Source organism: Rhinolophus hipposideros (assembly GCF_964194185.1).
Source record: "Rhinolophus hipposideros genome assembly, chromosome: 9".
NCBI lineage: Eukaryota > Metazoa > Chordata > Mammalia > Chiroptera > Rhinolophidae > Rhinolophus > Rhinolophus hipposideros.
The window spans coordinates 53,270,949-53,281,324 of record NC_138055.1 but is presented as its reverse complement, the minus strand read 5'-3'; the positions used below and the strand labels follow the sequence as shown (position 1 = coordinate 53,281,324).

Here is a 10,376-nt window from a genome sequence, read left to right as displayed (position 1 = left end):
TGAGGAAACCTAGACACATAAAAATTAAATAACTTGTCTAAGGTCAAAGAGCTAGTGAGTGGTAGAGCTGGGATTCTGACCAGGCAGACCAACAACAGAGCACAGAACAGAGAATTAGCTGTAGAACACTTAAAATTTCTTGACTTGAGGTTCTTCAGGGTCTTTTAGACCAACCCTCTGCCCCAGACTGCCTTGTCTGGAAACCATCCCAGAAAGGCACAGTGCTCACTGTTAATTTGACAGGAATTCTGGAGATATACCAACCACCTATTTCTGGGGCAGTTTAAAATCACTCTCTATGCCTGTCATACGTTGTGAAGTCCCGTATGTAGATAACAACCTGATAATTTGCTCTTGCCATGTGTGGTGTGGTTGACTGTGGAAGTGGGTTGGCATGGGGATGGAGGGCTATTAAACTGTCAGAAGTTAGAGCAGTAAAGCATTTATGTACCCACTCCACCACCATGGGACCCCCACTCCTTGGCCCAGATGGAACACCCATAGTCCCAGATGGAACACCCAGGGCTTCCCAAACTTCCCTGGTCATAAGGATTACCTGGAGGGCTTGTTAAAAATACAGACACTCAAGCCCTTCCTCTGAAGATTTTCATTCTGTAAGAGAGGGGTGGGACTTGTGTCTAGATAGTTATACTTTTAAACACTGGTCATCAGATAGTCGACACATGTTTGTGCTGTGCTTACGCTATGCAAGAATTGGAGATTCAGAATGAGTAGGACTCAATGCCTTCCTTCAACAAGCTCAGGGACTAGAGGGATACTGACAAACAAACAGGTAAGTATACATTAAGCCAGGGCCATGGTGGGAAAAGTACAGGGTATGGTGGAAAAACAGGGAGGGGCATCTAATTCAGACCAGGTGGTAAAGGGGACAGGCGATCCTAAGGCCACCAGATCTGACACAGCACACACTCTCATCCTAAGATGAATGGGGTCTTTAAGCTGACTCTATTAGCCACCTGGAGGGGCCATTTTGTCCTCTCTTGCTTTGGGGTCCAGAAATCACCTGCTGTTGGTGTAGGATGGCGGCGGAGGGGCTTAGTTCTCCCTGCCCACATCCTTTCCTTCTTCCTAAACCTCCTAATTGTTTGTTTCATATGTGACCCTCACTTTTCCCACGGGTCATTTTCTCTCTCATTTCGTTTCCTGTGAGCAACATTTCTCAGCTCAAATGGCACGCTGCCTTAAATGGATGCTTTTGGCTGAGGTGGTGCCAGGGTGCACCCTGCGGGGTCAGTGTACCTCTCATCCCCCTCCCCCCTCTCCCAAGTCCTCCTCTGGGTATTTCCCTGAAGAGGTAGGCACAGAGGACATGTCACTGGGCCATAGCACTCAGGCACTGCAGAAGGGGACCCAGCTCACCTGGCAGAGGTTGTCTGGTCCTCACCTCTGTGTCATGGAGCTTAGTGGCTCCTAATCCCCTGGTGTCAAAACCCAATCACACTGCTGGAATTGGTGTTGTTTGACTTTCCTAAGACCCTTGAGGAAATGAAGGGAGGAGGAGAGGTACAGACTTTTGTTAACTAAGGCAAGTTTGGGTGATTAAGCTGAGAACGCAAAATCATTTTGGTCCAGAGGATTATTTTTGAGGTGTGTTGAGAACTTAGAAATAACTTATTGCCTGGGAGGCAAACCAAACCCAAGTTGACTCTCAACTAATTGTAGGCGTCTCCTGCTAAGCCGAACTCCTTGGTATATAAAGGCCATCCACCTCTGTTGTCTCCAGCCTCCGTCTTCATCCCTCTCAGCTCTTGCTTAGTGATTGCTAGCTTACCTCCAAGCTCTCTCACCATGAAGGGACAAGTCTGCAAGACATCAGGTGGCATGAGCCAGGGCTTCTCCGGCCGCTCCGCCCTGGTCTCTGGCAGCAGCAGCATGAGCTGTGTGGCCCGCTCTGGGGGAGCCGGCGGAGGGGCCTGTGGGCTCCGGGGTGGAGCAGGCGGCTTTGGCAGTCGCAGCCTGTACAGCCTGGGGGGCCACAAGAGCATCTCCACCAGCGTGGCGGGTGGCTTTGGGGGAGGGCGTAGTAGCTGTGGCAGTGGCTTTGGGGGTAGCTATGGAGGTGGCTTTGGTGGTGGCTTTGGTGGTGGCAGAGGAATGGGAGGTGGTTTTGGAGGGACTGGTGGCTTTGGAGGAGTTGGTGGCTTTGGAAACGTTGGTGGCTTTGGAGGGGCTGGTGGCTTTGGTGGGCCTGGTGGCTTTGGCCCTGGTGGCTTCCCTGGGGGAATCCAGGAAGTGACTGTCAACCAGAGCCTCCTGCAGCCCCTCAATGTGGAGATTGACCCTCAGATTGGGCAAGTCAAGACCCAGGAGAAGGAGCAGATCAAGATGCTCAACAACAAGTTCGCCTCCTTCATCGACAAGGTGAGGGCAAAGCCCAGAGGTCTCGTGGAGGGTGTGGGTCACCCAGGGGGTTGGTATAGAATGATGCCAGTGGGATCTGCCAGGCTTAGAGGTGGGGTCTGGCTTCTTGTCCTGGTTCTGTCTTGGCCCCTATAGGACAGTGAGCATGTTTCTCTTGCTCTTTGGGCCCAGCTATGAAATGGGGTAAGGATCCTGGCTCCTGATTTCCTTCTGGGGATAGGATCAGGGAAAAGGAGGTGAGGGTCCAAACATGCTCTTAGCTCTTTTTAAGAATAGAGTATTAACCATGAAACTATCACAGCTAAGCAAAGCAATTGCTTGATAATCTAAACTAGCTGGTAATCAAACTTGCACTAATAGAAATCTTGTACCTCTCAGGGATGAGTGTTGGCAACTGGCTTACATCCTGAATGGTGCTGTGCTAAGCAGCTATTAGATAGAGTGGTCCATGCTAGGATAGGGGAGGGTGCGTTGTGTCTGGGGGATGAACTTGGGATTGAAAGTTCAGCCTAGGTCAGCTGTAAGCTGAGTAATTGAAAGGGGAAATGACTAAGGAAAATCTGAAACAACTTTTAAAAAATTGCACTTCGTTGACTGTTTTCATTGCCTGTTTGGAGGTGAACAAGTTTTCAGTGATAAATAACTATTTATTCTACCTTCTTACCTAGTCTGAAGGACGCCAGCAGACTAGGGCAGTGCTTGGTTCGACTCTCAGCTTTGGCACTTACAGGAGCAGCCACTCTGGGCAACTTAGTTAAGCTATTCGAACGTCAGTTTCCTTATCTACAAAATGGGGATAATAACACCCCCTTTATAGGGGGTTGTGAAGATTACATGAGATATAATATGTGAAAACCGACATAGAGTAAGCACTCAACATATTCTAGCTCTCCCTTTTCTGAATTCTCATCCTCCCCAAATTCCAAAAAGCAAACAAACAAAACAACAACAAACCCAGAGGCGATTGCAGTTTGAAAAACTGGGCTCATGTTCCATATTTCTACCCTTTGGGATGGATGGCCCCCCTGCCCAGCTCAAGAGGCTGATCCCTTTTCTTCCTCCCTTGATGCAGGTGCGGTTCCTGGAACAGCAGAACAAGGTCTTGGAAACCAAATGGAATCTGCTGCAGCAGCAGACCTCAGGCTCCAGCTCGGGCCCCAACAACCTGGAGCCTTTCTTTGAATCCTACATCAGCTTCCTGCGCAGGCAGCTGGATTTGGCTCTGGGGGAGAGGGGGAACCTGGGAGGAGAGCTGAAGAACATGCAGGGCCTGGTGGAAGACTTCAAAAAGAAGTAAGGGCCCCAACCGGGGGTCTCTCCTTCTGGGGGATTAGCAGGGAGGCGTGGCCCCAATTTGGGATTTTAACTGCTCCTGACTACACCTTCAATCAATACTCTTGGATAGATTTATTGACGGAAGCATGACCAAGCAGAATGGGGTAAAACGGTGGGGACCGAGACTCCTAGGGGCTGATTATGACACATTTGTCAGTCTCCAGGCAGGCCCCTCCTATGCCAGCCCAGATGGACGAGAGAGCCTCACAGAGTTTGAAGTCCTTTAGGATGCAGAACCCTCCACACTTTACTATACATAGGAATCTTTTGGGATGTTTGTCAAAAATGCACATTTCTGTGCTCCAGTCCTAGACACTCTGAATCAGGGGTGTGGGGCAGGTCCTAGGAGTCTGAGCGCCTCACAGCTCCCAGGGATTCTGGGCAGATGGTCCAGGCTTCATCTTGTAAAGCAGTCTTTCAGTGTGTTCAGTCCAATTCTAGGTTTCTGCAACTTCAGTCAGCCTCCTGCTGCGTGTTTGGGGCTGTAGTGGACACCCTTTGAGGTCTGTAAGAGGTAAACAGGGCCTCTCAAAGTGGGGAGGGAGCTCCAGACATTCTCAGGGGTGAGGGCCCACAGGAGTGGGTACACCTACGCTGAGTAGGCCCCATTCCAATTCAACTACACAAACTTGGTGGGCACCCATCTGTGACAGGCTCCAGTGGCAAATCTGGAATCCAGCGGCAACTCGTATTCCCATTGTCTGGAAACCTCTTTTCTCCCAGAATCGTTCGTCTTTAAGCTTCATGAAATTCAAACTTGTGGTGGGAGATTTTAGTCCTTAACAGGCACGAAGCTCATCACCTTGATGCATTCAGAAGACCTGAGTTCATTCTTATCCCAATTTCCTGTAAGAAGCCACTCTAATTAATGAAAAGAGAAACAGAAACTCTCTCTCTGAGCAAATACCTCATATGCGCACCTTTGTGACATCTGTCTGAGCCGGGGAAGTGGTCCAAGGGGTCAGGCTCCCTGAAGTCTACCCCGCCTGTCACTGGGACTTAGAGGGAGGAGGGCGAGGCCGTGGCCTGAGCTCTGAACATCCTCTAGGGAGAACTGGCTATATATTTTTTGGGTGGCAGTGCAAAATGAAAATGCAGGGACCTTGTTAAAAAAAAAATCATTAAAAATTTCAAGACGGCATCAGCAGAGCATTAAACTGAGTGTGAGGACTTTCTGAGCCCAGAGCCTTGTGTGACTACTCTGGTCATACACCCACGGAGCTGGTCCTGACTCTGAGTGAGGAGATTCTACATGAGTGCTTGAGATCCTCTCCTCCTTCTCCCTTCTCCTTCTCCTTCTCCTTTTTCTCCTTCTCCTCCCTTCCTCCTCCTCCTCCTCCTCCTTCTTCTCTTTTTAGTTCTGAAATGTCACTGTTAAATTTTGTGCCTCTTTCTTTCCCAGGTATGAAGATGAGATCAACAAACGCACTGCAGCAGAGAATGAGTTTGTGGGACTTAAAAAGGTAAGTGAACTGGGCGGGCAGGTCAGGCGTTCTTTTCCGGGCACTGCCACCATGGAGAGACAGCAGAGCCAGCTCTGGGGCACAGTGACCCTATCCTGGGGATGGGACTCACATTTATCTTTGCATTTTTGGAAATGAGGTGTTTGATGAAGGAAGCTGCTCTAAGACATCTTACAATGTGACTGATGAGCTAATTAGTAATGTCAACTAATACATTATAGCATTAATCAAGGTTTTCAGCCTACAAATGTGTCTGGATATTGTTAACAACAACAAGCCACAAATACTGGTAGCTTGTTTACACCAGTTATCATAAAGAGGAAGTAGTTAGAGTACCTTCATTTCTATTCAGGAGGTTGGGTTTTTGGTACAATATAACCAAAGCCACGTATTAGATAAATGTGCTTTTCCTACCCTTACTCCATGCCTGACTAACATGCTTTATTAGTGGTTACGGCATTGGGATTTAATTGGTCAAAGCAATTAAAAGGAAGAAAAACACTTTTTCTTTCTTTGAAAAGGGAAGGTGAGAAGTCACAATCAGGAGGAGGGATGGGTGAGGGCCAGAGAGGAGAAATGAAGACCTAGGGAAGAGGTAGGGGTAGCAGGGGTGAATGACCCTCTGAAAAATAAGTATGACCCTCTGACCGCCCTCCCTCCCCAACCCCCCAGGATGTGGATGTGGTCTACATGAATAAGGTGGAGCTGCAGGCCAAGGCGGACGGCCTGACGGATGAACTCAACTTCCTGAGGACCCTCTATGAGATGGTGATTCCTTGGTTTACCAAGCTCCGGAGCTTTCCTGTCTGCGTCTCCCCACATACGCTTCTCAAGTGCAACTTGAGGGGACAGTCAAGTGGCAGAACCCTCACGAAAGCAGTGACAGGGCTCAGAGCTGAGCTCTGCACCACCCAGGAAATGCTAACTTAACTCCCCAGCCTGTATAGACCTGGCCCATAGGGCCAGGGTCCCTTTTTGTCCTCTTTGTTCCCCCATTTTGTTCCACAGATAGAATCACAGCTAGCTCCTTCAGAGTACAGTCCCATGGAGACCCACACAGTATGCCGCTCGGTGGCTGATACTTTCAGCCTGACACCTGGTTACATTTGTGTATTTCTTTTTCCTTTAGCTTTGTTGTCTAGCATCCTTGAGGCTAGAGCCAGGCCTGAAATGTAAACTTATTTTTCTAACTGTCCTATTCCTGGCCCCAGAGTAGGGGTATTTATGCTGATAGAAGATTCTTGGACTTTTTTATTCCCAACATCCCCTGGGGCCAGGGGATATTGAAGATGACCATCTATGTCCACCCCCACCCCCAGGAGATGTCCCAGATGCAGAGTCACGTCAGTGACACGTCCGTGGTCCTGTCCATGGACAACAACCGCTCCCTGGACCTGGACAGCATCATCGCCGAGGTCAAGGCCCAGTACGAGGACATCGCCCAGAGGAGCAAGGCTGAGGCTGAGACCCTGTACCAGACCAAGGTGGGAGCCCTCTCCTCATCCCCACACTCTAGTTTTAGGTCCTGCTGACCTTCCTCAAGAACGCTCCCTCACTTTGCAAAGCTATGTTGATTGGTCTCTCCTCCGTCAGCTTGGGGAGCTGCAGACCACAGCTGGCAGGCATGGAGACGACCTGAAGAGCACCAAGAGCGAGATCATGGAGCTCAACAGGATGATCCAGAGGCTGCGGGCTGAGATCGAGAACGTCAAGAAGCAGGTGGGTCTGGGTTTAGTGAAGAAATCCTGGAGGCCTTCTGGGTCCTGGAGAGAAAGAGGCAACAGGTGTACCTCTGCCACGTGGCTTCTCTGTTTTTTTTTTCCACAGTATCACATGAGGGACAGCACAGTCCCTGGATACTCCATTCCCCCAGGTGTTCCTCCTGGAGGCTGGGATCCTTAAAGTCTCCCTAAGGAGAGATGGTTGCCCATTCTGGTTTTCTCAGCAAATCTTATCCCTGTAGAGGTGGCCTTAAACAGTCAGCTCTCAGTAGGATCTGCTTTCACTGAACTATTTGTCACATATTTCACATAACCTTGATGGCTAATTTGTATCATTAGAATGAAGTGCTTAAGAAAGGAAGTTTTTAAACAATCTTACAAAAAAGAACCATTTACCGGATCCCTACTACCTTTCCCAGAAAATCAGTGTTTCTTTTCTTGATGAGACATGAGTTAATTTCAATGGACCAAAGATGAATGAACCATTTGCAAAACTAACTTCTGTTTTCTGAGCATGCTCCATTGGATTTCTAAGGAAAGAAAGGGAGGGATGCTGGATGGGGAAGAGACCTCACAGGAAAGACCAGTTGTTTGTTTCCCGGTTACTATGCTAATTGGTCGCCTACGTACCTCCCCCCCGCCCCAGAATGCCAACCTTCAGGCGGCCATCGCAGAAGCCGAGCAGCGTGGGGAGCTGGCCCTCAAGGACGCCAATGCCAAGCTCCAGGAGCTGCAGGCCGCCCTGCAGAAGGCCAAGGATGACATGGCGCGGCTGCTGCGCGACTACCAGGAGCTGATGAACGTCAAACTGGCCCTGGACGTGGAGATCGCCACCTACAGGAAGCTGCTGGAGGGCGAGGAGTGCAGGTGAGGGTCGTGGAGTCAGCATTCTTTGGGTATAATTCTAGAGTGATCTTTGATAATGAAGAAAGAGGGCAAAATGATAAGCAGAGGACAACTCAGACAAAGGGTAAAGCACTGAATGACAGTGCTTAGGATTCAAGCCCCATTATTTTGTCAGCTGAGATCATCCAACTGTCCAATTTCCCATGGACATCAATATTGTATTACATAACCCCGTTGATCCTTACTACGTGCCATGTGTAAGAAAAAGTGCTTTGGGGTTATGACAAAAGTTACAGCGCTATGCACCGGAACTTTTTGAGATGACAGAAATGTTCTACATCTGTGCTGTCCAATACAATAGCCATTAGCCCCTTGAGCACTGGAAATGTGGCTAGCGGAAATGAGGAACTGAGTTGGACAAATGGGTGAATGTGGCTCCCCAAACCATGAACCCTCAGCTGTTTGGCTAATGACTCATTGCAGAACGAATCCACATCGCCTTCTCTCTTCCGTTTTAGGCTGTCCGGAGAATGTCAGAGTGCTGTGAGCATTTGTAAGTAGCCCTTCAAAAACCTTCTCCCTGGGTTAGAAAAAAGGGCACTAGAAACATTCTTCCTGACTGATCTTCAGGCAGGAAAACCTGACCCATGCAAGGAGGCCAGGCCACCAAGTGGTATTTAGAGTCTCAGGCCATGGCCACACACTGTGTCCCTTGTGTCAACTGGCAAACTCTCAGGGCAAAGCTAGAACCCCGACGGCCTTGGGGATTTCCTTAGGTTGGAGAACCAGACATTTCTGTCAATACTGCTGGCTCTTGTTCTTGGGAAAGGGCACCAGAGGGCCAGGCTCACTCTTGCTGTTTGCCAGCTGAGGCCTCAGAGAAGTTAGGTATCTTTTTTTAAGGCACACAGCCAAGCGTGGTGGGGCTGGGATATAGAGCCAGGCCGTCAGCCTGAATCGAGCCTGTTCCGTAGCGGTGGTCAGCAGTGTCGCCCACACAAGCAGCAGCTCTGGCGGAAGCCATGGAGGTTTTGGAGGGGTCAGTGGCAGCAGCGGTGGCTACAGAGGCAGCAGCACCAGCAGAGGCAGCATTGGTGACCACAGAGGAGTAAGGGGTGGCAGCAGCAGTGGCTATGGTGGCGTTAGCGGCGGCAGTACTGGCGGCTACCACACCGGCGGCAGTACTGGTGGCTTCCAGAGCGGTGGCAGTGGCGGCAGGCTCAGCAGTGGAGGCAGCAGCTCTGTGAGCCAGAGTGGAATTGGCTCCAGCTCTGGCGGCATCCAGTCGTCTGGAGGAAGTGGCTACAAGTCTGGCAGTGGAGGCAGCACTGGTATCCGCTTCTCCCAGACCACCAGCTCGAGCCAGCACAGCGCCAAGTAATTCTCCAGGGCCAAATCTCTGTGCCCACCCCTCCTTCCCTCTCAGCCTGCAACAGCACTTTCCACTCTCTGCTTGGAATCCTCTGATGCCAGCCTCAACCTCGCTTTTCTTCAAGTTCCCTGGAGAAGGGGCTGAACTTCTTCCTGGCTCTTCTATCCCCAAGATGTCTCCTAGGCCAGAGGGGTCCAGCTGCTAGTCTGGGATGCTGATGTCCCCAGATGTGCCTTGCGATGGCCCCTGATTGTGGACAGCAACTCCTGAGTCAAAACCAGTCCGGACCTTCCCAGACTGGCCTGTTTGCACTCTGGCTCATCTCCCTCTCTCACTGGGAGTCGATGGTCTGAAACTAGCATGTTTCAGCCCCACCTGAGGAGGGCAGGGCAGTGTGTACAGGGCTAGAGGGTGGATGGTTCCCAGGGTGCCCTCCTCACATCTGGGCATCGTATTCTGACTTACCTGTATCCCTTTAATTCCCTGAGCTGTGGATCCTCTGGTGATGATTATGTCATACTTTCTTTTCTCAATAAATTGCACTGTATTTCATATTCTGGTATTTGGCTTTCATTCAAGGAGTTACAGAATAAACCAAAGCCCAAGAGTAAAGGGAAATCAAATGATTTCAGAATCATTTGATTAAAGGGAAATCAGTTTCAGAATGACTCCTAGGTGTACAGAACCCATCTCCTTCTACTGTGCTCCTTGTTTTCTACGTACATATACAATACATATACATACACACTGCTCAATAATACAGGAATGGAACTGCTTTTGTTTAACTTTAGTTCTCATTCTGTCTCGTGTGTCTTGCAATGAGTACCTTTCCTGAAAATCTTTAAGAGTGGACTTGCCATTCTGTGAGCTAGTTGAGTGGAGCTGTTTATAGAGATAAGGCATGGCGTTAGGTCCACACAGGTGCTGAGGTACGAACTAATGTGTCTTTCCAAGCCCAATATCAGCACCTCCTGGAGGTGGGAAAAACTCTGTCAACTCCAGTACACCCAGAGCTTCCTTTTCCCCCCTTTACTTCCTTCCTTCCTTCCTTCCTTCCTTCCTTCCTTCCTTCCTTCCTTCCTTCCTTCCTTCCTTCCTTCCTTCCTCCTCCCCTTCCTTCCTATCATCCGCAGAAGGTACTCAAGTCACCAAGTTGTTTACCCCCCTCCTGCCCCCACAGGGTCAAATGGCAGTGGACCCCCCATGGCACCCAATGCTACTTCCTTTCCTTCCAGAGGCAATTTCACAGCAGGGCCC

The 10,376-nt window shown here is 49.8% G+C and overlaps 1 protein-coding gene across 1 annotated transcript; it reads left to right on the top strand.

The window, feature by feature from the left end:
• Positions 1-1,809: 1,809 nt before the first annotated feature.
• LOC308502470 (keratin, type II cytoskeletal 2 oral-like) lies at positions 1,810-9,128 on the top strand (the record flags this gene model as incomplete). The annotated part of the gene is made up of 9 exons (XM_081060322.1): positions 1,810-2,382; positions 3,455-3,675; positions 5,120-5,180; positions 5,853-5,948; positions 6,500-6,664; positions 6,774-6,899; positions 7,548-7,768; positions 8,266-8,300; positions 8,722-9,128. The coding sequence occupies 9 exons, from the start codon at positions 1,810-1,812 to the stop codon at positions 9,126-9,128; spliced, it is 1,905 nt and encodes a 634-aa protein (XP_080916448.1).
• Positions 9,129-10,376: the final 1,248 nt, after the last annotated feature.